Raw genomic sequence first — 26,280 nt, 5'->3', positions numbered from 1 at the left:
CAAATATTTTCTCCCATTCCGTAGGTTGTGTTTTTGCTTTCCTGTGGTTTCCTTTGCTGTGCAAAAGCTTATAAGTTTAATGAGGTCCCGTTTGTTTACTTTTGCTTTTATTTCTGTTGCCTGGGTAGACTGCCCCGGGAGAACATTGCTGACATTTATGTCAGGTAATGTTTTGCCTATGTTTTCTCCTAGGAGGTTTATAGCGTCTTGTCTTATGTTAAATTTTGAGTTTATGTTTGTGTCTGGTGTGAGGGCCAGTTCTAACTTCACTGATTTACATGTAGCTGTCCAGTTTTCCCAACACCATTTGCTGAAGAGACTGTGTTTACCTCCATTGTATGTTCTTGCCTCCTGTGTCAAAGATTAACTGACCAAAAGTTAGTGGATTTATTTGTGGGCTCTCTGTTCTGTTCCATTGCTCCGTATGTTTGTTGTTATACCAATACCATGCTGTTTTGATTGCTGTAGCTGTGTAGTATTGTCTGAAGTCTGGGAGGTTTATTCCTCCCTCTTCACTGTTTTTCTTCAGTATTGCTTTTGCAATTCTGGGTCTGTTGTGATTCCATATGTATTTGAGGACTATTTGTTCTAGATCTGTGAAAAATGTCCTGGGTCACTTAATAGGGATGGCATTAAATCTGTAGATTGCTTTGGGTGGTATGGCCATTTTAACGACATTAATTCTTGCAATCCAAGAACATGGGCTATCTTTCCATTTCTTTAAGTCATCTTTAATTTCCTTAGTCAGTGTTTTGTAGTTCTGCTTGTGTAAGTCTTTCACTTCCTGGGTCATATTTATCCCTAACTGTTTTATTTTTTTTAATGGAATTTAAGCAGGACTGTCTCTTTACTTTCCTTTTCTGACATTTCAGTATTAGTGTAAAGAAATGCCACTGATTTCTGTGTTAATCTTGTATCCTGCTACCTTTCCATATTCTTTTTACAGCTCTAGTATTTTTTGTGTGGAGCCTTAAGAATTTTCTATATATGGTATCATGTCATCCACGTGTAATGACAATTTTACCTCTTCTCTTCCAATTTGGATCTTTTTTATTTCTTCTTCTTTTTTTTTCCCCCCGAATTGCTGTGCCTAGGAGTTCCAGTACTATATTTAATGGAAGTGGTGAGAGTGGGCATCCTTGTCTTGGTCCAGATGTTAATGGGAAGGCTTTCAGATTTTCACTGTTGCATAGTATGCTGGCTCTAGGTGGATTTTCATTATAGAAGAGTGGCCCAGAGCCCTGTGTGGGGGCTGGGGGGTGAGAATGGTGTGCAGAGTAGAGGCTGTAGAGGCTGGAAGCCCCGTAGGGGAGCTTCTGCCTAAATTGAGTGAGGGGATGGCAGCTTGTGCTCAGGAAAGGGAAGGGAGATGGAGAGAAGTCCGTCCGTCAGAGGGAAACGTACAGTGTGGAATTGTTAGGTCCTGATGATTGACTGGAGAGCGGAGGGGAGAGAAAGGGAGAATGCAGGCTGACACCCAGGGTTGTAGTATGTGGTGTCCCTGGGGGACACAGGAAGTGGACAGAGTTGGAGACTGAGGAAGGCGGCTTCACCTTCTGTGCTCAGTTTGACCTGTGGGGGTCCAAGTGGCTGTGGCGGTTCTTCAACTAGACGTGCTGGCCTGAGGCTCAGGGTAGCTGTCAGGGGTTAGGCCGTGAGTCATAGGAGAGGGAGTCGCCTGGATGATAATGGACGGGGGAGAGGAGCTGGTCAGGGAGCCCTTTAGGGTCGTCAGCACATAGAGAAGGCAGAGGAGAGAGGCCGGCGAGTCGTGATCCGGGCAGTGGGTGTCACACAAAACAAGGAAAGAGTGTGTGAGCAGGAAGGAGGCGTCCATGGGCGAGTGAGCTGGTGCCAGAAAATGCCCCTGGACTAATAGCAGCATTAGTGTTCCTCTGAGAGTGGTGTCGGTGGCCTGTGGGGTGGGCAGAAGGCCGCCTGCTTTTGGTTCAGGAGAAAGTAGGATGGGGGTAAAGTGGGGGCGGGGGAGTAGAAGTAGGTCTTTCCGTGTATTGTTTATTGAGTGAAAAAGATAGGTTGTGAAGCACATGTTAAGAAATTTTTGCTTAAAAATTCCACTGGCAGACCGTGCCATCACCAAGGTAAAGAAAAGCGGGACTCACGACAAAGGTGGTGGCAAACAAGTGGACATCAGGGCAGTTCACTGCTGCAGAAATAATCTGGGAAGTTATCATGAACACTGGTGTTGGTGAGCTTTGCGTCTTGGGAAATCTTAATTGCCTCGGGTGGAGGTGTTTGAGTTTTTGCAAAGACCATCATTTTATAATTTATAATTTGTAGAATTAAAAATTGCTGACTGAAGAAGGTTATGGAGCTTTGTTTTATTTCTTAAATCTGCTGGGTGGGGGGGTGGGGTACTTGAGCGTACCTAAATGGCAGAGGAGGAGGAGGGAAACCAGAAGGTGTCTGACAGAGGAGGACAGTTGATGGAGCTTGGTTCTTGGGAAGGAAGCAGAAGCGGGATCCAGGCGCCTGTGAGAGAACTAGGTTTTGACCCTGTGCAGGACGGCAGAGGTGGCTGCAGATGATGCAAGGAGGTTTACAGGTGGAGTTTCAGGGGTCAAGATGAGACAGGTTATCTGCTTAGATGAAGGAAGACAGGAGGGTGGGGTCCAAGGTCGGGAGAGGAGCAGCGTTATGGGTTCAGAACCCGGATGTAGACAAGAGGTGTGCCTGGGGCTTTACAGGAGGTAGCCTGGAGCTAGGAACGGGGTGCCTGCCAGCACAGCCACAGTGGAACGGGGTCTTTTTTAAGCATGACCAGGTGGTAATGGTGCAGAAGGATGAGGATGCCGACCCTGACCCTACCTCTCGATGGTGAGGTCAGGGGAACAGGGCTGGCCATGTGCCAGAGGAGACTTGCATTTCTGTTGAGGCACAGGTGGAGAGGACATCAGTGAAGGGATGGGCATATAACTTTGGAAAGGATGTTCTGAGGGGCACAGTGGAGAAGTCTGAAGGAGAGGAAAGCAGAGAGGGATTGGATCTGGAGAGAGAAATTGTTTACGTGGAGATGAGCTTACAGCAAGACTAGCTGTGTGGAGAAGCTTGTGTCTTGAGACAGAGTTTGGCAGGGACACGAGGCATGATGGCACCCCCAGAGTGGCCCAAATAGTTAGTCCCTCGTTGGTTGGGATTTCTCTCGGAATACAATCTGTACCCGCGTTGGTCACGGTTGTGAGAGTCCTGTCTGATGGATGGGCGTGGATACTTTGGCCTTAGATGACTGGGGCTGATGGTGGAGCCCACTGGGTCCCGGGGCTGGTAGTGGAGGTGCCGGTGATACTAGCGGTGTGCTGCCCTGATGTCTGCTGTTGCCACCCCTCTGATCTGAAGTCCTCATCTTCCTGTACTTCAGTGACTGCACAGTCAGCCAGCAGGTCTTTCTTCAGTTTCTTGAAACTTGAACAGTCCTCTCTTTTGCTGTTAGATAAGTTTTTCTAAAACTCTGCCTTTCTCATTTTCAATTTGTGGTACTGGGCCACGTCAGACCAAATATCCACCGTCTTCCCCGGTCTGGCTCCATCTGACTTCAGTTTCTGCTCCCAGGACTCAGAGACACTGAGGCCTCCGAGCCAGATCCCTTCCTGTCCTCCACCAGCCCGCAGGGTCAGACTTGTTCTGCAGCTTGACTGTGTGTGCTTTCTGTCTCTCTTTGTCCCAGTTTTATCCTCCCAGGCTCAGCTTAGGTCTTATTCTCTATATGATCCCTTTCCCGATAGGCATGGCCTGCGTTCTTTTTCTTCTCTAAGCTACGACATTTACTGTCTGGTAGAGACGTTGCAGCCGGTGGCTCGTGTGTGAGTGGTGAGCCTGAGGAGACGAGTCATCCCTCCTTTCTGGAGCAGACATCCAGTACCTTCAACTCTACCGCATTGCCGTGGAAGCGCGAGGCACGCCTCCTTTGCTATGGCTTTGCATCCCGTCTCTCTGTCTTTCTCTGGGACCGCATCCTTTCTTATTCCCTCTCCTTCCTCACCCACCTCTTTCCCTTTTCCTGGCTCATCCTGGCAGCGGTGAAACATTCTTAATAGTCCCCGGTTAAAAAACAGACCTTGCTGTACTCCATGTTTTCCCTTCCCCTTCCGAGCTCAGTGTCACAGTCGCCTGCGCCCCCCCCCCCCCGCTCACTTACTCTTCAGTTTGCTCTGGCGTGTATTCCATTCCTCCATCCCCTGAAAATGTTCTTTTTTAGGACACCTGGGCCTCTGTGTTGTGAAATTCTGGTGGACACGCGGCCGCCTTGCTCCTTCCTCGGCACCCTCCGTAGTGACTGCTTCTTCACACACGTCCCTCCCTGGGCTTCGGTGACACCTCTGCCTGGTGTTCTTCCGCCTCCCTAGCCACTCCTTCTTCATCTCTTCAGCCGCTTCTCTTTCTCTGGATGCTCTGTGAGTCTGCCCCAGCATTCAGTCCTGCCTCTAGTCCTTCTCTTCCTCGTGTGTATGTGCGGGGAGCCTCAGAAGTCTTGGTGTTCGAAATGCTGGGGCTTCAGGAATTGTATACATGCTGATGACCTCCGAATCACACTCCAAGTTTCAGGCTCGCATGTCTGGGTGCTGCTCGATGTTTCCACATGGATGCCTGACGGGTCCCTCGCACTTGACATCAGGGAGTGGAATATTTCATTGTACACACACGTGCACACCGTCACAGCCTCCTTCCTGCTCGCTATCCTTCCCTGCCTCCCTCCCTATTATTTCTGATCCTTCTCATAGAGTAAGTGGCCCCAGTTGCTTAGCCCAGAAACTTAGCCATCATCCTTATTTCTCCCTTTTCCCCATTTTAACATCTGGCTTGTTGGCACATAAGTACTGTCATTTCTGCTTCCCCAACGATCCAGTCACTTCTCTGAGTCTGCTGCCATCATCCTTTCTGAGCCCCCACGGCACCCTCTTGGACACCTACAGTAGTAGCACCTGACTCACCTCTGTGTTCCCCTCCTCCAATCCACTCTGCACCGTGGAGCCAGCCTGACCTTAGGAAAACACACCCCATCATTTCATTCCCCTGCTGCAGTATTTTCCTTCGCACTTAGAATCAGTCCTGCTGCTCGTGGTGGTGTCTGAGAGCCATGTACGGTTGCTCTCCGCCGCCTCTCCAGCCTTGTCTCAGGTCGTCTCCCCTCGCTCACATGCTGTGGACACGCCGGCCTCCTTTCTGTGCTTGGACTCATCCAGGTCTGTCTCACTTCATGGCCTATGCACGTGCTCGTTCTTCTGTCTGGCACACTTGTAGCTCGTTCTTTTCCATCCATCAGGTCTTCTCAAATGTCACCTTCTTTCTGACATACATACATACATACATACATACATACATACATACATTTATTTATTTATTTATTTATTTATTTATTTATTTGAATTATAGTCAGTTTACAGTGTTGTGTCAATTTCCGGTGTACAGCACAATTTTTCAGTCATACATGAACATACACATATTTATTTTCATGTTCTTTTTCACCGTGAGCTACTACAAGATCTTGAATATATTTCCCTGTGCTATACAGTATAAAGTTGTTTATCTATTCTGCGTATACCTGTCAGTATCTACAAATCTCGAACTCCCAGTCTGTCCCTTCCAACCCCCCTCTCCCCTCCTCCCTGGCAACCACAAGTTTGTATTCTATGTCTGTGAGTCTGTTTCTGTTTTATATTTAAGTTCATTTGTCGTCGTCTTTTTTTTTTTTTTTAGATTCCACATATGAGTGATATCATATGGTATTTTTCTTTCTCTTTCTGGCTTACTTCACTTAGAATGACATTCTCCAGGGACAACCGTGTTGCTGCAAATGGCATTATGTTGTCCTTTTTATAGCTGAATAGTATTCCATTGTATAAATATACCACAACTTCTTTATCCAGTCATCTGTCGATGGACATTTATGTTGTTTCCATGTCTTGGCTATTGTACATAGTGCTGCTGTGAACATCGGGGTGCAGGTGTCTTTTTGAAGCAGGGTTCCTTCTGGATATATGCCCAGGAGTGGGATTGCTGGCTCATCTGGTAAGTCTATTTTTAGTTTCTTGAGGAATCTCCATACTGTTTTCCACAGTGGCTGCGCCATACTGCATTCCCACCAACAGTGTAGGAGGGTTCCCTTTTCTCCACAGCCTCTCCAGCATTTGTCCTTTGTGGACTTTTGCATGATGGCCATTCTGACTGGTGTGAGGTGGTACTTCATTGTAGTTTTGATTTGCATTTCTCTGATAATTAGTGATATTGAGCATTTTTTCATGTGCCTATTCTGACTATCGTATTTTGACTGTGCCCCTAATGACTCCATCATGCTAGCTTTGTTACTTGTTTCATTTGTGTATTGGCTTCTTGTCTCTCTCAAGAACGTAAGTTGTGTAAAGGCAGGGGCCTCGTCTTCCGTGTTCACTGCTGTATCTACAGCTAGCAGTGTGTCTGGAACTCAGTAAGTTCTCAGACTTTTGCTGAATGAACAATTACTACTCTCTGTTTCAGCCCTTTCTTATTAATTCTATGCACTGAATACAGTGGTATGAAATATGTTTGGTTTTTCTCTGTCTAGTTGGAATTCTGGGGATCTCCTTCTTAGCTGAGTGAGAGCACATCTCCCAGTTGCTGGCAGACGTGATGTTTCACCGGTTGCTATCAGTGGTCCGAAGACAAAGAAACGGCCGAGGATGGCAGAAGTGGTCCTCAGTCAGAAGCGGTGCATTCGTCGCCGAAGCGCATTCCGTTGCCCTGCCTGCCGAGGCACACGTGGTCATCTGTGGGGGTGGAATCATGGGCACATCTGTGGCCTATCATCTCTCTAAGATGGGATGGAAGGATATTGTCCTTTTGGAGCAGGGCAGGTAAGGATCAAACTGGACCTGGCTTGGCTTGTGGCTCCCCTTCACTGATTGGATGGGCTTCCCTCATCCCTTTTGGTAACACTGACCCACCGATAGCTAATCTAAGTATTGCGAAGTGGCATTAAGAAGAATCACAGAAAAATGAAATCTCCAGTACATTGTTTTGTGATGCCCAATACTCATGTTTTTTGGTTTTCAGAGAAGTGGCAGGCTCCAGCATAACAAGTAGCTAAGGGATGTATTTCTGTCAGGCTCGCAGCACATCTTACCATCCTGCTCTCTCTGTTGTAGTAAAACAGCAGTGAATCCTGTGACTCGGGTGCTTCGTCTTTGAGCTGCTTTCTGCCTTATTCCTGTTCCTCTTCATTTAATTAACTTATTTTGGAACAGTTTTAGATTTACAGAACAATTGTGAAGCTAGTTCAGAGTCCCCATGTACCTCCCATCCAGTTTCACCTGCTACTAACATCTTACGTTAAGATTCGTGTTTCAGTGAATGAGCCAATATTGAGATATTATTATTAACTGAAGTTTCTATTCACTAAAGAATTTATTCACTTTTTCCCTAGTGTCCTTTTTCTGTTCCAGGCTTTTCATGTTCTATTGCCTATCACAAATTGGACAACTTTTAAGACATTTAAAGTGTGTGTATTTTTGAATAGGCAACACATTCACAGAGTTTGAAATTGAAATTGCATAAAAGAGCATACAGGGAAAAGTCTCCTTCTCCCTGACCTTCAGCTACAGGTTTCCCTCACTGGAAGTGAGCTAAGTTCCTTGCATATCATTTCTAGATACTCTTTTACATGTATAATCAAATATGTATTGGTAGGTATGTATATGGCTATCTGGATATTCATTTTTTACCCCCATCTCATGCAAGTGGTAGCATGACTTAAACTGTGTTCTTCCCCTGGCTTTTTTCTTTAGGGTTGTTCCATTAAGATTGGTGCATAAAAGTATTCTCATTCTTTTTATTTTTAATTTTTTTGGCGGGGGGTGGGTAATTAGGTTTATTTATTTATTTATTTTGATGGAAGTACTGGGGATTGAACCCAGGACCTTGTGCGTGCTAATGAAGCATGTGCCCTACCATTGAGCCCGTACCCTCCCCTCTCATTCATTTTGTATGTAAAGTACTCTGTTGAATAGGTGAACTCCAAAATTTTAAATCATTCTCATGTTGATGGGCATTTTGTTTGTTTCCATCTTTTAGTGTTAGAAACAGTGCTATAATAAGGAACCTTGAATATGTTGTATTCACGGATGTGTGAGTCTACCTAATAGCATTTGCATCCATCCTACAGGCTGGCTGCTGGCTCTACGAGGTTCTGTGCTGGCATCCTAAGCACCGCCAGACACTTGACCATTGAGCAGAAGATGGCAGACTATTCAAACAAACTCTACCATCAATTAGAGCAAGAAACAGGGATCCAAACAGGTAAGCAAGTAATCTAGACTCTTTCACTCAGTACTGTTTTTGGTCTCACACCGAGTCTGCCCAGTGATTTGGTAATTTGGACTTGAGTTCTAGTCCAGGCTCAGCACTAGTCAGGGTGTGACAGGTGGCACAGGGCAAGTCAGGTAGCTTGTCGAGCTGTCTTCAGTTTCCTTCTCTATACGTTGAGGGTCTTCAATCAGTATCCTAGACCCGTTTCAGATTCTGCAATTCTTAGGGAACAAACGTCTTCCTGGGCCATTTCATACATATTTCACTCACTGAAGTATAGTAAGTGGCTCCTAAATGAAGAGGAGGAGAAAGAACTCAGGTTTAGGTGCTCGATAGTTAAATCATTGTTTGATCCCCTGCACTGCAACAGTTGCTGTTAAGGATATTTCTGACTAGAAAGCATAAACATGGATTTCCCACTACCAGTGTAATTGGGGGAGTAAGGACATGGGATTGCAAGCTAAAAAGTACTGGAGTGAGTAGAAATTGTCCCAAGAACAGGAAGATGGATCTGTACTGTGTCCCATATAATAACAAGTTGAAAGAATGTCTAGCAGTTTGTTGTGAGGTGATGGGTCAGCTAGAAGCCTAGAGTCGAGCCTAGTCTCATGGCTGATGAAACTGGTGACCACTCTTATTATCATGAGAGGGTAGTGAGACCCAGTGGTGAAATTCAGGACAGTACACATGTGAGGGATGCTCTTCTGAAGACCTTGCATAATTCAGATGACACATAATTCAAGACTAATAGTGACAAAGGAGGAGGGTAGCTTCTCTTTTTGCCAACTGAAGTGTAACCTTATTTGTAAATTGTAACTGAAGACTGATTTTCTGGTAACTTGGCTATGATAGACATGGAACCTAACTGTATTTCGGATACTTCTGGTTGGATTTAATTTAATGACAACAAGGTACTTGAATCAGATATTAACTAGGGGTTGAGTCAGAAGAGGGTCCACAGAATGGGCTCACAGCTAGAACTGCTGACTCCCAGTCCCTTGGTTCAGTTACTAGTGCTTTGCTGAGCCTTACATCGCTCAGGTGGTCCAATTCCAGAGAAACCAGGGCGACAGACTTCTTCTCTGTAAGGTAAGTTAGCCTAGCTTTTGGTCTCGTTCCCTTTCTGGACCGCCTTATTGATGCCTGTGGGGCAGTGAGGAAGCCAGGCAAGGGAGAGTAAGGGCATCCCCCTCAATCTGTCACCCCCCTTGTAGTTCACCAGTGATGCTGTGAAAGATGCTGTAGGGGCTTCCCTGATGGAGAATTCTGTTACCCAGCAGAGTGTTACACGTGTATACTCCCATAATCACTGTCACCCAGCGGGCTGCTCTGAGACATTAAGACAAATGACGCATGTACAACCTAGATGTAATGATAAGAAATCGTGTGCCAGTTCTCTGAAAATAGTTCATTCTCGGGAGGTGTGCGTTAACAACTTTCTACTCGGAGTTAGTGGATCACTTCAGCAGTCCTCATTATGCAGATACTAGTTTCTGCAGTGCTTCCTTTGCATGAAGTATAATTTTTGTCGAGTGAATGAACATGCTAATCTAAAAGTTTTAATAACTTTTTGAAAGTATTCCGTATATCATTTGATCTTACAAGGAGGAAGGTTCATTCTTTTACAGATAAGAAACCTAGATGCAGGTAGATTAAGCCATTTATCAAATCCATGTCAAATCAATTGAAAAAAAAATGTTTAGTGAGTTATAAGGAACTTTAAAAAAATTTTAAACATATGTAACAAGTTATATACTCATTATAATGAATATGAGCTATATAGGAATATAAAAATAAAAAGTGAAAATCTTTCCTCCCCACTCAGTAACCCCTGAAAGTTACCACTCTGGTTAGTTTGTACCCTTGGACTCCCTTTTATGGTATATGTATACAGGTATAGTTTTTTTTTGTTTTTTTTTTTTAACCAAACTCGGATTGTATTCAGCATATTATTACGTACCTTTTTTTTTTTAAAGACTGTACCTTGTTTTTTGCCCTTAAGAATGTTTTGTACAAAAATATAAGCCCACAAGATTAATTATTGTAATACTATCTAATTGCAAATGTAAGACTGCAAATTTAAATATTATACATAGGACGTTGGTAAAATGAAGTGGAACAACCACATGAAGGACTGCTAGGTGGATGAGAAAAGGAAGAGGATGTCAGTGAACTGCTGTGGAGTGGGTTCTGGGATACACTGTCATATAAGAAAAACAGAGCATTAAAGATGACATAAAATAGGCTACTTTTGTGTAAGAAATAAAATATGCAAGTGCATACTTATTTTGCGAACAAGGAAATAGAGGAAGGATAAACCAGGAAGTACTGAGGTTGGTTACCTTCCCAGGGTAAGACAGAAACAGGGTGGAGGGTGGGGGCGTGGGGGGTAGTGACATTTCTTGATTTTGTGTAGTTTCGACTTTTAGAGTGATGTGAACATTTTGCATACTCAAATATAAAAGAAAACCATCAGGATGGGGGTGAGGGGGGACCTACGATGGAACACTACCAGAAATAACCTAACTACATTTCCAGTGAGTAACAACTTTTCTATAGGGGGAAAGAAGAACTACTAGGAACCTCTGACCACAGTATTTTGACTCTACCTTCAGTCGAAGACAAACAGAAATGTAAACAAACATTGACCAGTAATTAGCGATTTTATTTTTCACAGTGGTAGTGGTATGGACAGGTCTGCTTTCTGTGTACTCTAGGATTGAGCAAAGGAATAAATTTATTGAAGATACGAGTCCTTTCAAAACCAGGCTCTGACACTTCAGTTCCCCAAACTTGGCAACCTTGTCATGTCAGTGAAGGGCATATTTAGCTGATGATTTCAAGAGGAGTAAGAAAATACTTAAATTTACTTTTTAAAATATACCTGATTGATTCGATGTTTTTCTTCGTAAGAATTAAGAGTCACTGCATTCTGGGAAGATTGTCATCGACTCAAGTGTAGTAGCGGTTGTAGCAGGTACTTTGATGGTAAACAACAGGAATTGACCCTGGGTAACTTGGGCAAAAAAGAGTTTAGTTGGAAGGCCACTAAGGGCCTGTAGGGCTGGCTGGAGGCAGGGTGGAGGCCAGGTTGTGGGGACCCCACAGCAGTCAGTCCCTCAGCTGGAACAAGAATAGCCTGGCCAGGACGCTGCTGCTTCTGAGATGAGGCACCTCCTTGATCAAGACTGAGTATTCCAGGAGGGTCAGATGGCTTGCACTTAGGTCACAGGCCTGCTGGCTGTACTGGGGAACAGCGGAGGGGAGGCTGATGTGGTGAGTGGCCTTCACCAAGGGTTACACTCCCACCTAGAATAGGAGGCCAAAGGGTGTAATTACCTAAAGGGGTGAGAATATAGATCGGTCAGAGTTACATCTCCCCCCAAGAAAAGTCTGTGTAGCAATTCACTTCTATTGTAAGAGTGATTTGATGTACATTAGAATCTTCATTTGATCCTCACAAGACTGAGCTGAGACTGGTTGGTTGGTGGGCAGCCCGGACTCATCACAGGTCTGCTGTTGACAGTCTAGTGGGCTTGCCACTCTGCCCCTTCCCCCAAGCCGCACTCTGCCTGGTCTGTCTCAGTTTGGGCTGTTTTCTCTTCCAGGTTACATAAGGACGGGCTCGATCTTCCTGGCACAAACTCAGGACCGGCTGATCTCCCTGAAGCGTGTTAACTCAAGGCTGAAGTACGTATGAGGCTAGAAGCCTGTCCTGACTTTACTGTCACCTGACCTCTGCGGGAGGGCCAGTGAATGTCATTGTCCCCCTGTGTTCTGTGGCAGTGTCATAGGCATCCCTTCCGAGATCATCTCCCCCAGGAAAGTGGCCGAACTTCACCCTCTCCTCAATGTGCACGACCTGGTGGGGGCCATGCATGTTCCCGAGGATGCGGTGGTGTCCTCCGCTGATGTGGCCCTTGCCCTGGCAAGTGCTGCCTCCCAAAATGGTAAGCTGGCTTTGGGTTAGGAAGGAAGAGGTCGTCTAAGAAAGCACCTCACGATAGGCAGGGGCACCAAGCCGCTTCCATGTGGGAACACTGGCTCTTAGGTCTTCGCAGGACTTTTGTGTTTCTATAATAACCTGTTAATAAATATTTTCCCTCAGGGCCACAGTTTTCTTATTAAAGTTCCAAGGAACTGCTTTTAGTTACTGCTTAAAGCACTTCAGATTTAAGGGCATTCCCCCCCGCACCCCGCCACGGGACTTGAGAAGCTCCAAGGTTGAAACACACCTTGGGGATTTAATCCACAGACAGCTTGGATCACATCCTGGTGTTGGAGTGAATAAGGGGGAGAACTAGTCAGTGCCCAGGGTGTTACACACTTTGGATAAACTGATTCGTGATGTAGGTAGATGAGGATTTAAGATGCCCTACTGAACTTTTTCTCCCCTGCCCCGTTATGATTACTGGGATTTGGTTATTTACTAAAGTTGGCTTTTCACTTAGCCTGGCCTTTTCAGTCTTGGGAAAGGCCCATTTCCACAGTCTCAGGATGAGGTTCCAGGAGTTTTTTGGTTTTTAAAATGAAAGCATCGACCTGGCCTTTTCAGTGATCCTTGAGTTGAGAATTTGCTGCAAGTGCCGAGTTCTGACACGGTAGGTGATGACGCAACCAACCCTTTGTTCTGCTTTTCCACAGGTGTTCAGATCTATGACCGGACGAGTATTCTTCATGTTATGGTCAGAAAAGGTCAAGTCACTGGTGTGGAGACAGATAAAGGACAGATCCAGTGCCAGTATTTTGTCAACTGCGCTGGTCAGGTAGGTTAGCAGCAATACTGGGTCACTGATTTTCTTATTTACCTCTTGTCTCCAGGATTTTTTGGCGTAGAGACGGAAGGTTAGTATTGTGACGGAATAAACAGACGCCAGGGACCACACTGTTTCTTGTGTGGATGGGAAAACTCAGAATTCTCGCACTCCAAATCGGAACCCTGTACTTACTCCTCATATAGAAGCACTGGTGACCTTTCCTTCCTCCACCCTGGTGACTGGTGCTGTCCTGGTCCGGAAGGCCAGGAAACAATTGATCTTGACATAAATCAGCCCTTGGCGTTTGGTCTTTCTTTGGTGATTCATTTCATCCTATCACCCAGCAAATAAGTAGTAGGCGGTTTTATTGTGCCAGGAGCATGCATTCAGTTTCCAGAACACTACGCCGCTGTTGGTCTGGGGGCAGACTGGCCCCTTGCCTCCCCCTCCACAGTCTTAAGGGGACCTAGGAATACTCTCTGACCTGTGAAGTTCTTTTGTGATTGGTATCTGGGGTTTGCAGTTGAGGCCAGGCATTCTGTTAAAAGGGCCTTGCTTGCTCCCCACGAGTTCCTTTTACAGCTGGTAAATCGGTCCTCCTTTGAGCTAAGAGTAAATTTTGTGCTTTAAAGGGTATAGTGTTGCTCCCCATCCGATAACTGAACTACAGCAGGCGGGAGCTTGGCTTCCCACAGCTGACATGGTAGCGAGAGTGCCCATTAGCTGCTTGAAATTAAACTCTTCTCAAGCGGCTGAACTTGCTCATTTGTCTCTCTGTTCCTCTTCCACCCACAAATCAATCTGTCCGTTTGTAGTGGGCATACGAGCTGGGTCTGTCCAACGAGGAGCCGGTCAGTATCCCGTTACATGCCTGCGAGCACTTCTACCTTCTGACTCGCCCCCTGGAGACCCCCCTGCAGAGCAACGCACCAAGTGAGGACTCGCACTTTGTTTTTAATCTTGTTTCCTTGCCACCGTTCTGTCCTCTGCAGAGGAAGGCTTTCTGCTAAGGACAGACTGTGCCCAAAGAGTCTTGTCTTTTCTGGAGCATGTTACAGGGAGGGGGACCCAATTCTAACTTTCCTGTAATAACTGACTCCTTATGAAAATGCCCACTCTGGCCATCCCACTTCAGCAATTTTGTTTGTTTTTTGGCAAGTTAACTGTAATTCCAAATTGAGAATGTTTGGAATGTAACCTAAGAGTTTTTGTCTCAATGCTGTACATAGTGGAGATGTCACAGGTGAGCTATTCAGTGACTCCCGGTGCCGTGGGAGGGTTTGATGTCACTTTGAGGTCTTCGTCCCTAGAGTGGGCTCTGCAGCCCCCTTTCTGTTAGGCTTTCACGTGGCACAGTGGCAGTTACGTAGTTTGGTTGGTTGTGAGGACTAGTTAAAGCTTCTAGGTAACTGATCTGGTTAGGCATAGTCTGAGAAAGTCTCCACTGTAAACCTGAGAGGGAGGATCCTCCCCCATGAGCGGGAAAGGTATTTTCAAGCTGATGAGAGCCTGTGTTCACTGGATGCTGTGTGGCTAATAAAGCCTATAATTGGTGTTTTTGTTGTGCTTCTCTTTCTGTCCATCTGGAATGCTGGCTGGGCCCTAAACCCTGTTTCTTCTCTCCTACTCCCCACCCCCTTGTCATTTCTCTTCCTCAGCTATTGTGGACGCTGACGGAAGAATTTATATTCGGAACTGGCAGGGTGGCATCTTGTCTGGGGGCTTTGAGAAGAACCCGAAACCAATTTTCACTGAGGGCAAGAACCAGCTGGAGATTCAGAATCTACAGGAAGACTGGGATCACTTTGGTATGTGAACTAGGTTGTAACACGAATGCCTTACATTTTAAAGCATTTTCAGGAATGCAGGCATACCTCGTTTTATTGTTCTTCGCAGATACTGCGTCTTGAATAAATTGAAGGTTTGTGGCAACTCTGTGTTGAGCAAGCTTGTTGGTGCCATTTTCCATTTACTCCCTTTGTGTCTCTCACATTTTGGTAATTGTGGCTTTTTTATTATTATTATTATATTTGTTATAATCTATGATCGGTGATCTTTGTTGTTACTATTGCAAAAAAAAAAGATTTGCTGAAGGCTCAGATCATGGTTAGCATATTTTAGCAATTTTTTTTTTTTACGTTTTTTTTTAGAAGTTTTAATAATGCACTGAAGTCTGAATGAGTTGACTTTTTAAAAAGTTTTTCTGAGATCTAGTTAAGGTACAATATTGTATAAGTTTCAGGTGTACAACATAATGACTCATAATTTTTAAGTTATAGTCCATTTTCAGTTATTATAAAATATTCTCTGTCCTGTACAATGTAGGTCTGTAGCTTGTTTATCTTGTACATGGTAGTTGTTCCTCTTGATCTCCTGCCTCTCTCCTGCCCCCTCTTCCTTCCCTCTCCCCACTGGTAAGTGCTGGTTCATCCTCTGATTCTGTGAGTCTGCTTCTTTCTTTCTCTCTCTTTTATTTAATTCACTAGTTCATTTTCTTTTTTAGATTCCACATATAAGTGATAACATACAGTATTTGTCTTTCTCTGACTCATTTCACTAAGCAAGCATAATACCGTCCAAGTCCATCCATGTTGCAAATGGCAAAATTTCATTTTTTTCTTACAGCTGAGTCTTCCATTATATATATATATATATATGTACGTATGTATGTGTGTGTGTGTGTGTGTGTGTGTGTGTATATATATATATATATATATATATATATATATATATATATATATATATATATATATATGTAACCACGTTTATTTTACCCATCTGTCTATGGACATTTAGTTGCTTGCACATCTTGGCTATTGTAATAATGCATCTATGAACATTGGGGCATTGGGGTGCATGAATCTTTTCAAATTAGTGTAGCAGTAAAGTATTTAATTTTATTTTAAATTTGTTTTTAAGGTATGTGCATTGCTTTTTTAGGCATAATGCTGTCACACACACATTAAAAAATACACTACAGTAGAGTGTAAACATACTATTTACATATTATAGCCAGTGGGAAACCAGAAAATTCAGTGACTCGCTATATTGCAACATTCGCTTTACTGAGGTGGTCTAGAACTGAACCGAGGTATGCCTCCGTAGTTCCTTATTTGATTTTTGTAACAACACCATTCGGTGGTTACAGAGGGCAGTCTACAGAGTTTGTCTGGTCTGAGGATACAGTTACTGGTGAACAGACTCAGGGAACTAAAAATCTTGGATCTCGGTTAAATGATTTTTGGCTTCTCTTACTTACCTAACATCACTGCTGAAATTTTAGGCTAGGAGGAAACCTTCTTTTGATAGGACTTCGTATAAAATTGAAGAGAATTTTAAAAAGCAGAATTGTTTTGTTAATACGTTCTTCTACTCAATTTTAAAATAATTTTAATTTATTGAATAGGTCATATAGTCACATGGTCCCAAATTCAAAAGCTATGAAAGGGACTAGAATGAAGAGTGTCCCTCCTTCCCTTTAGAACTTAATTTTGGGGACATTTCAGACTTTTAAAAGTGGGGAGAACAGTATAAACCCCAATGTACCCACCAGCCTGCTTCAGCCTGGTGTGTCATCTGTTACCACTGTCCCACTGGCTTATTCCCTGACTGTGGACTTACCTTAAAACAGGCCGAGGCTCTGTCGTTTGCTGCTGTTCCAACTTAGGTGACATTGTCTTTAATTGCAGATCTCCTTGGGGGCCATTTAAGGGCTTTCCCTCGAGTTCTGATCCCTTTGAGATTGTCCTCTGTAGGCACGGGTGGTATCTGCTCTCCCTCAGCCCCTTTCCTCTCTAGAGAGTATCTTTCTTTCCTCTCCATCTGTATTTATGTCGATCACTTTGTAGGTACGCCCCACGATTCCACCACGGTTTCTGCTTCTGATAAATGGCCAAGCTGGCTCTTCTTAGGAAAGCTCTCCAAGAGAATTTTCTAAAAGGAGGGAGGTAGAGAAGCGTAAGGGGTAGAATGTTTGGGGCTTCCCTAAAGCTGGGAACTCTGTTTTGGTTTGCTGTTGTTGCTCAGAGCCCCTGCTGAGTTCCCTCCTGCGTCGGATGCCAGAACTGGAGGCTCTGGAGATCGTGAAGTTGGTGAACTGCCCTGAGACCTTCACCCCGGACATGAGGTGCCTCATGGGAGAGTCTCCTTCAGTGCAGGGCTACTTTGTCCTGGCGGGAATGAACTCTGCTGGCCTTTCGTTTGGCGGGGGAGCCGGAAAGTAAGTCCTTCTCACTCAGACTCAGCTTGCTGGGCTTCTTCCTTTCTGGAGCTACTCCTTGTCAGTACGGCCTGTAATGTACTTAATCCAGTATGCACATGCAATTGACAGTCGTATCCCCTTCAAAGTTCTCACCCTGGGAGGCCCAGAAACGTCACTGTACTAAACGCTGGTGGAAGTCCTCTTTTGGAGTTAGCCTTGGAGCCTGTGGGATGTTCTTCTGTACTATTTCAGTCGTAACAAAGTTGGTTATTCATGAAACGAAATAAAAAGTTAAGTTTAGAAGGTAAGTTGATGAGATTCTTAGACCCATTTTCTATGGATTCCCAGATGTAGTTGTTCAGAAAATAGGTAGTCAAGTCCAGTGACTAAATTTCTGGATGGAAACTCGGGTTACTAAAAAGTCACTGACTGTTTATATTTTTTTACCACTGTGAGCAGTTGTGCGCACATGGTTCACTTTCCACACAGACGTGGGCGCTAAGTCCAGTGCTAGCTTCTTGTAAGTTGTAAGACAGGATGTCAAGTCCAGCGATAGTAACTTCAGAAGGAGGAACAGGGGATTTCTTCTCACAGCCACGTCCCCCCTGACTGGAGAGTAACAGTTTTAAGTGCTATATCTTTCCTCCTTTTTCCAAATTCTCTTTTACACTCTGGTAAGAGGTACAAATGGTTTTATGTATAGTGTTTTGTCTCAGTGGTGGTAAATACATGAACCTGGTTACTACAGATGTAGAACATTTCACAAATAGATATGGCAGGAGTAGTTAAAATGTCTGTTTATTCATTTACAAACTTAGTAATATGAGAAGAAAATCTGAATTGACACTTGGCTTGATAGAAACACTGCACAATGTTAATACCATATTCACAGAGGGCAGAGACACTCAGTCACCTTCTGTGCCTATTGTCACCAGGGCACATCGGAAAGATCTCATTTTTACCAAAGTGTATCGAGTGTCCTCAAGACCACATGCTGACACTATACAGGGATGGAACAAGGCTGAGTTAAACTGCACATTTACAAATGCAAAAATGGGTTGTAGCACTTTACACTAATCACAAGTGTTTTCACACATCCCAAGAGTTGACCAGAGAGTGAAGTGTTACTAACTGTGCTGCTAGAAAAGCCTTTACTGAAACAAGCTGCAGAGCTTTCTCCCCCGCACCCAGCTGTTGAAGGGACTTTTGCTCTCATCCTTCCCATCTCCACCCACCATGTGGCGTCCTGGAGTGTAAGGCACTAGAATCTGGCTTGGAGAAAAGAGGTGCTCCAAGCTCCAGTTCTTGGTGTGCAAAGGAAATTCTGGCATAGATCTATTGAAAAGGATGCTAAAAGTATCTTCCCCACTTCTTGTAATTTCTGTCCTTGTCAGACAGAAAAATGAGAAGGCAAGAAGAAAGTTTTGCAAAGGATAAAAATAGGTGTATCTAAGTATCATGAGAATAATGGCCCATGAAGAAATGTCTAATTCTCCAAGGGTTCTGCTTAGAAGTCGAGAATCTTATACAAGGAACAACTCTGGTGTTTAATGGACAAATAGAAGACAAAAACATACAAAAATACTGAGTCTTCTTGAAAAATAGTGTATTTGTAGTGTCAAGGGACAGCAGGTGCCAGCCCCGTAATGACAGTGAAGGAGCCTTACAACTCAGCACCTTTACGTGGAGGGCAGAGTGGTGGGGACATGGATCCCTAGCTCACTGAAGACTCAGTGCAGGATGTGGTTAATCCCTATTTCATCTACTGTTTCTTCCACTCAGCTGTGCTTCTCCTGAGTCCGTGTGCCTGTAAATGACCTGTGCAAGATGAAAACTCGTTACTTGAGAGAAACTTTACATCATGTTGACAGTGCTGCTTATAAGTTTGTGAGTAATGTGGCAGTGTTGGGATGGGATGTGCAGAAAGAAAATCGAAACGGTAGTTTATTCTTCAGTATTAAAGCACTGTAGACGAGACCTCTATCTTAGATACTAAAGACATCCTTGCTGGCTACTCTGGCCCAGAAGCAACGACGAGGTATGAAAAGGAACCTTGTGACTAACGCCTGAAAACAAACCAATGTAACTGTTCTCCCAGGACACAGGTTTGGGTCAGAATCAGGACTATAGGTCATAGAAGATTCCTTCTTTATATGTCCCAGCTTCTCAAGGGATGTTATGAAGACTCACTGAAATGCCAGCAAATGTGTCCAAAAGCCAGAGGATAAAGAGCCAGAAAGCAAGGTGGTGAGTCATCTTTTCAGTGAAGCAAAACCACTTTTTAGTGGTTCGATCCTGCCAGTGTGGCAGTAGGGAGGGGTTAGCATCTCAAGTGCATCCATAGGCAGGGTAAAGGAGAAAACTTAAGTTATTTTCCACATGTTTTAGTTACTTTCTTGGAACTAACAGCCCTGTAAAGAAGGGACACAGGTAAAACTCTTGGTCTGTATGAGGAGGTAGAATCCAGCCACACCTCCTGATGAGAATCAAATGGAAGTGACTGGGCTCTACTCCTGCAAGAATGGGAACTTTGGGGCCAAAATGAGACTGGGTTTAATCATGGGGCTAAATGGCATCTCTCGCATTTAGGGGTAGAGGGACTCCTGAGAGGAGCACTAGGATTAGTGCGGGAATTGCTCACTTCTGTCTCCTGGAGCAGGTCCTGCCTGTGCAGTGCTATGTGACAGAAACACAAATTAAAGGACATCAAATGGGCTATCCAAGCAGGTAGGTGTTGTCCCTTTTTACTTTGAAAACTTTCTGAATTAGCGCTTTCATCACAGATGGGAAATCTTCAGTGTCAATCACATGACCATGGGATTTACATAGACCTGAGTAACCAGGGGCTTATTTCAAGGGAGGAGAAGGCCCACAGGAGACTTGTAACCTTGGGTCTTCCATCTGTTTGAGGCCCTTTGTGTTTATAGGTTCAAAATGATAGAAGACAAGACAGCACAAGCATTGATGACAGATCATTTCAGAGAGAAGAAAGTATCAACCACCTAAAATCAAAATCCAGCCACCCTTTGAACAATCCCTCGCATCTCTGAGGAGAGGGGAGTTGCCACAGAAGGCAAACACGTGCAGTCCCACTGTCCAGGAGCTGGAAATGACACAGAAATGAGGATGTTTTGATTCTCAGCTGTGCTTGAGGCAGGAAAGAACTAGCCCCTATAATTTAGGACCAAGGTAAAGTACTAGAAGGTAAATATATTTCAGGGCACTCAATAAACAACTGGTACCCCAGAAGATTAACATCTTGCCATAGTCTTAGGAGTGTGACCCCTATTTATAGACAAGATATAATTTATGCATATAACTTACAATTTCTTTTGGATTTAATCCCAAATTTTCATTTCCAAAGATGACTTTGGAGTGGTGCAGGGTATGATACTTTTATTTCTCCACCTTCTTGGGTCAGTCAGCGCCCTGCTGGTAACACCTGCATTGGCTGGGTGCCCGTTTCCTGCCTGCCATGCACTGCTCTGCTCTCCAGCTGGGCAGCACCTCTCCTCTCTCCTCTTTGCCCAGAAGCAGCATCTTTCAGCTAGTTATACACACATTTGCACCGAAATAGTGAAGTCCCCCAACAGCTTTCTAATCACACACTACTTTGTTAAATCAGTTAAGACTTACTAAGAAGGTGGACACTAAACTCAGTGATCAAGTAGGTAAACAGGAATCCCAGAGAAGTGCCAGAGCAGGCAGACACCTGAGAATTTTAAGCTGCTCTAACAAAAGGATCTTCTGTAATGTACTTACTGACTTATTAGAAGTAATGCATCCAAGATACATTAGTTAAAATCTCTAGCAGCAGTTTGCAAGGGGAAATTAAGTATGGGGATGGATACCCATCTGTGAGATCCAAGTTTCACTCTCAGAAAACAGACACTGCTTTAAAGTTTGCAGGGCTTCTTGGTACCCCAAGTCACTTTCTATTCCAAAGAGGTGGCTGGAAAGAAAAGATGGAATGCAGACTTCGGGCTTAGGTAATGTATACTGTCCGCACTCGGAACTCCATGGACCTGCGTGGGTCATCTCGTGTGCATCTATCTGTCAGGGGCAGCAAAACTTGGGGTCCCGGTAGTTCTCTTCAACTCAGCATGGGCACAAGGCTTAGTTATTCAACCAGGATGCTTGTCCTACCTCCCCCTCCCTGTTCTAAAGGGAAAGAGAATGTACTGAGCCAGTGGGCCTCCTGTGGAAGGGACGGGAGGCTGAATTGATCGTCACGTGCACTTGGAAAAAAGGATCAAGATGGGATGACTGAAAAGGATCAAGATGGGATGACTGAACGTTTGAGTAGCTGACAGAAAAGCAGCACTGTTTTAATAGGAAACTTAGCATCCCCAGTGCTGTACTTTGAGGTCAGACCCTTTCAGCTATGAAAAGTAATGAAAAAGGCAACATGGTCTTTCCCTTTCAAACACTGTCTTACTTGTTTACTCAGCTAACCAAATCAAAACACCCCTCAGTATAGAGATTAGCCAGAGATGAAGAAAATTATAGGTAGGTGGCCCTGGCCCAACAGTCTTGATAACTGGGTCGGGAGGGAGGCCTGGGAGGGTTAACCCCAGAAAACACCCCCGTGATGCCTCTAATCAGTGAGGTAGATGGTCCTCCTCTTGCTGGAGGTATCAGGGTGCCAACCCAAGCACGATGGGATGAGACAAAGAGCCACAGGGCTGTGTCAGACACAGTAAACCCCCCTCCCCCCAAATTAACTGCTCACTCTGGAAAAGCTTAGCCCCACGGAGATAGACTTACCCTGAGGCCTGCATACTATCAGCCTTTCTGGCTTCAGGACACAGCATCTGAAGTCACACTCACCATAACCCACAGCCACGAGTGGAGTCTGCTCCTGTCCTGCTGTCAAACATGCTCCCTGTCATCACAGGAACCTCTGGGGTGGAGGGACTGGACAACCAGCCCCAGAGTAAGTGTCGGGGGAAAACTGGAAAAGGGAGGAGGAGAAGATGCGAGGACAGGAGAGGTTGCAAAGGAAAAGTTTAAAAGCTTAAAATTATATCAAGATAAGAGGAAGGAGGCAAAGGTTAAATCAAGAAGAGGGAGGGAATCGGGGGGAGAAAAGTGCCTAAGATGATGGGGAGGTGACGAAACTGCCTTGCATTACTTCCCCTGCAAGTCACTTAGCTCCACGTCATCCTTCCGGCGTTTATGGGTGAAGAGGGATGGGACGGGGTACAGTTTAGCTTTGGCCTGGAACCGATGTCCAGCGATGTCAATCTCATATTCTCCCCGGTTGATGAAATCTGCCGTCACCACCTGCTCTTCCCCGGTGTCCTCGGAAAAATTGTGCACAAAGCCCAGGCACACATGGCGCTCCAGAGTGTAGCCGTAGGCGCTGCTTGTGGTCTTGCCCACGTACTGCCCATTCCGGTAAATGGGCTCCCCCCACCAAGGCCAGAGGTCCAGGTCTGTGTCGTGGTCATCCAGGATGAACATAGTGAGACGTTTATACACCCCGTTCTGCTTCTGTTGCAGCAGGGCGTCTCGCCCAATGAAATCCATCCCCTAGGAGAGAGAGGTGGTGCTGAGATGGCATCTACACGCGGTGTCACTGCAAGGGACTACACCCCCACACATACCCCTGCAAGCTCTGGGAAAGTGGTTCCTGCCATGCAGAAAACTGCATTCACTACATGGAGGGCACCTTCAGAGAACTTTTCTCAATACAGGTACATGTCATTCTCTCTTCTATTTTATAAACACATTTCAATCACAAGACCACACAGAAAATATTTAGGAAGAAAAGTCAATACTCAAATATTTGCCAAAATTGTTCTAGAAACAATGTTTTTATATAATCTGAGCAGAAAGTCCTCACATATATATCTGTATTCAATGCATGTATTTATGCCCGTGTACAAAAAAGAGCACGATAAAGTAAACAGTAATTAATTTTCTTCTTTGTATTTTCTCCTGTTTCCCAAATTGAGCATTTTTTAACTTTTTCTGATGTAAAAGTTACATGATTGCTAAGATACTCTGTTAAATGAAGACAGCAAGGTGCAGTATACCAAGCGTGTAGTACTTGCCCATCTAGGTTAAGGAAGTGGTGAGGGAAATGACACACCATCTGTTGGCCCTACCTACATGGGAGCCTGTACAAGGACAGACTGGCAGTGGGGTTGGGTAGGTTCAGAGGTAGGAAAACAGGCTTTTCACTGAACTTCCCGGTAAACTGATATTTAAAAAAAAAAAATCATTTTCATGTGTTACTCTGAAGAGAAACAAAAAAATTAGGCAGTTGAATGTAAGGTGACTCATTTGTACATATATTCCTGGCATGTTTAATGAATCACCATAATCAACTCAGAAAAACTGCCCAGAAAGCACTCAGTCTAAAAGCAAGCAAAGTGCACCAAACAAGTGTTGTCTATTATGTGTCCATATTAAGTGTTTTACTCCCACAGACACATTTCTTACTGTAAGGACACCCTGATCATCGCTGAGCTCTCAACACTTGGACACTTCCTTTGACGCCAGCCCTCCCGGTCCTCACGCGGGCTCCCTGCTTGCAAAGCTGAGGGACAGAGTGGAGTGAGCATAGGTACGTACCTTATCTAACTTCACCCGAGACTCTCGTCCACATTCCAGGGGTGTGGTGAGGGTGTTTAAATCCTGACCCCAGAAAGCAAAAAACTTCTCAATTCGGAGACTACGAAGAGCGTAATACCCAGCATTCCGGATTCCGTATTTCTGCCCAACACTCATCACTTCGTTGTACACGTGCAGGGCGTACTAGAGGAAGAGACACAAGGTCAGTAGCAGCAGACCCTCAGAACTCAACATGGCAGGTGTCTGGCAGGGCCTGATGGCTGACACTGTCCCCTGGACAAGGGAAGTGGCTGTCCATGCTCCTCAGGAACCAAAGTGCTATAGCCCAGTCTTAGGCTCCACGAAAGCAGCACCCTTATCTTCTCACTTCTCTAACATGTCTAGGGTCTAATGACACAGCCGTTACTAAATAGCAACTCGCAGCAGCTCTCTCACCAGTCAGTCAGTCACCTACCTATCGCATAACCATCTCCCCACCAGCCCCTGCACTGGCTTTGTTCTCTTGCCGCAGCTCCCCAACCCTGGTCCTTCCCTTAGCGCTGGCCCCAGCTGTGAAACCTGTGTTACCCAGAACTCAAGATGTGCACCCACAACTCTGCCTTTCCACGTGGATTAGGGCATATCCTAGAGACCTAGAACAAGTCACAGCAGAGCCCAAGCCCGTGTCCCACAACATCCAGCCTCTTCGTTCCTGAAATGTGTGTCAGATACTTAAAGGAACAAAAAGTTTTCCAAACTGAAAGCAAATATTCAGTCTCTCTAAACATACTGATAGTCTAACGCCCAACAACAAACTGCACTGTTTACTTTAAAAATTAAAACAAAGAAAACAAGACAGAGAAATGAGACAGACTATATCATCTCACTTAAAAAAACAAACAAACCCAAAATAGCAACCAAACTCATAGAAAGAGATGAGATTTGTGGTTACCAGTAGGTAAAGGGGTGAGGGTTGGAAGGTGGTGGTCAAACTTCCAGTTACAAGGTAAGTACTAGGGATGTGATATTCAACATGACGACGACAGTTGACAATGCTGTGTGATACATACAAAAAAGTTCTGAGAGTTCTTTTCTTTTTATTATATCTATATGAGAAGATGGCAGAGTAGTAGGTTCACAAGCTCGCCTCTCGTGACAAAAACGACAACCAACTACTGAACAGCCATCAAGAAAAAAGACTGGAACCTAGTAAAAAAGATCATCTTCAACCGAAAACAGAAGTTGGGAACCACAGCGGGAAGGTAGGAGGGGCGTGTTCGCGATATAATCGGGCCCTATACCCCCCAGGTGGGCGACCCACAAGCTGAAGAATAATTGGGTCAGAGGCCCTCCCACAGGAGTGAGAGTTCTGAGCCCCAAGTCAGGCTCCCCAGCCCCAGGTTCTGGCATTGGGAGGAGGAGGAGACCCCAGGACATCTGGTTTTGAAGGCATGTGGGGCTAACTCCAGGAGCCCCACGGGACTGGGGGAGACAAAGGCTTCATTCTCTTGGGAAGCATGCATGGGATCTCACATGGGCTGGGTCCAGGGGCACAGACAGTGATTTCATACAAACCTGGGCAGGTCTGCTTGCTCGTTTTGGAAGGTTTCTTGGGGACATAGGGGACTGCTGCGGTTCACCCAGGGGGCATAAAAGCTGATGGCAGACATTCCAGGAGTGTTAATCTACATGAGCTTTCCTGAATACTGACATCTGGATTGGATCATTATCACCAAGACCTAGCCCCATCCAACAGCCTGTAGGCTTAAGGGCTGGAAAGCCTCAGGTCAAACAACATACTGGGTGGGAACACAGCCCCACCCATCAGCAGACTTCCTGAGCCACAAATGCCTCTAGACCTAGCCCTACCCACCAGAGGTCCAAGACTAAGCTTCACCCAGCAGTGGGCAGGCACCAGCTCCTCCTGCCAGGAAACCTGCATAAGCCTCTAGTCCAGCCCCATCCACCAGGGGCAAATACTAGAAATAAGAAAACAACAATCCCAAAGCCTGTGGAAGGAATCCACAAACACAGGCCAGACTCTACTCTGGGACCAGCTGGACGCTGGCCTTTGGGTGACAAGAGAGGCGTGCACTGCTGGGACGCATAGGACATCTCCCACAGAGGGCCACTGCTTCAAGGTCAAGAAACATTATGTAACCTACCTAAAAATACAAATAGACAGACAATAGGAGGCAGCAAAGGAGTATCTTTCAGGCCAAGGCACAAGATACAACCCAAGAAGAAATAAGTGATGAGGAGATAGGCAATTTATCTGAGAAGGAGTTTAAAATAATGATGGCAAAGACATTCAGAGAACTGGAGGAGCAGAGATGGACAGAGCAAAGTTTTTAGCAGAGAGTTGGAAAATACAAAGAATACCCAAATAGAGGTGAAGAATAAAGCTACTGAAATTATTGTATATGAGATGATGGATGCTAACTAAACTTACTGTGGTAATCA

The 26,280-nt window shown here is 45.0% G+C and overlaps 2 protein-coding genes and 2 long non-coding RNA genes across 13 annotated transcripts in view; 2 read left to right on the top strand and 2 right to left on the bottom strand.

The window, feature by feature from the left end:
* LOC102531696 (pyruvate dehydrogenase phosphatase regulatory subunit, mitochondrial) overlaps positions 1 to 20,481 on the top strand; it is a 23,812-nt gene extending 3,331 nt beyond the window's left edge. The window contains exons 3-13 of one of the 6 annotated variants that reach the window (XR_012075774.1): positions 6,560 to 6,848; positions 8,156 to 8,289; positions 11,907 to 11,988; positions 12,085 to 12,248; positions 12,943 to 13,064; positions 13,871 to 13,988; positions 14,714 to 14,863; positions 17,082 to 17,274; positions 19,039 to 19,503; positions 19,916 to 19,983; positions 20,184 to 20,481. Coding sequence is in view for 2 of the 6 variants with exons in the window: in XM_031680820.2 (XP_031536680.1) it covers positions 6,625 to 6,848; positions 8,156 to 8,289; positions 11,907 to 11,988; positions 12,085 to 12,248; positions 12,943 to 13,064; positions 13,871 to 13,988; positions 14,714 to 14,863; positions 17,082 to 17,274; positions 19,039 to 19,069 (1,218 nt within the window). In the remaining 4 variants the exon portion in view is untranslated. Of the gene's footprint in view, positions 1 to 6,559; positions 6,849 to 8,155; positions 8,290 to 11,906; positions 11,989 to 12,084; positions 12,249 to 12,942; positions 13,065 to 13,870; positions 13,989 to 14,713; positions 14,864 to 14,951; positions 15,053 to 17,081; positions 17,561 to 19,038 lie in introns of those variants that run through there. The other 5 variants (XR_012075773.1, XR_012075772.1, XR_012075775.1 and 2 more) reach the window with 5 other exon arrangements.
* On the bottom strand, positions 7,375 to 17,073 carry LOC116281930 (uncharacterized). The gene is made up of 2 exons (XR_004191400.2): positions 16,677 to 17,073; positions 7,375 to 8,588 (listed from the first exon to the last, which is right to left on the bottom strand). It is a non-coding gene; the product is annotated as an uncharacterized lncRNA (long non-coding RNA).
* The window catches only part of PDPR (pyruvate dehydrogenase phosphatase regulatory subunit), a 39,653-nt gene continuing 31,411 nt past the window's right edge, over positions 18,039 to 26,280 (bottom strand). For 2 of the 4 annotated variants that reach the window (XM_072967747.1, XM_006219639.4), the window contains 2 exons: positions 23,839 to 24,021; positions 18,039 to 22,791 (listed from right to left, as the gene is read on the bottom strand). In XM_072967747.1, the coding sequence (XP_072823848.1) occupies positions 22,387 to 22,791; positions 23,839 to 24,021 (588 nt within the window). In that variant the 3' untranslated portion in view covers positions 18,039 to 22,386. The remainder of the gene's footprint in view (positions 22,792 to 23,838; positions 24,022 to 26,280) is intronic. The other 2 variants (XM_072967748.1, XM_072967749.1) reach the window with 2 other exon arrangements.
* On the top strand, positions 22,748 to 26,280 carry LOC116281929 (uncharacterized). Of its 2 annotated transcripts, XR_004191399.2 has the most exons (3): positions 22,748 to 22,955; positions 23,694 to 23,830; positions 24,936 to 26,280. It is a non-coding gene; the product is annotated as an uncharacterized lncRNA (long non-coding RNA). The 2 variants fall into 2 exon arrangements; XR_012075776.1 differs by lacking the exon at positions 23,694 to 23,830.

The sequence above is a fragment of the Vicugna pacos genome, chromosome 9 (genome assembly GCF_048564905.1).
Source record: "Vicugna pacos chromosome 9, VicPac4, whole genome shotgun sequence".
NCBI classification, from domain to species: Eukaryota; Metazoa; Chordata; class Mammalia; order Artiodactyla; family Camelidae; genus Vicugna; species Vicugna pacos.
This window is presented reverse-complemented; position numbering and strand designations above follow the sequence as displayed.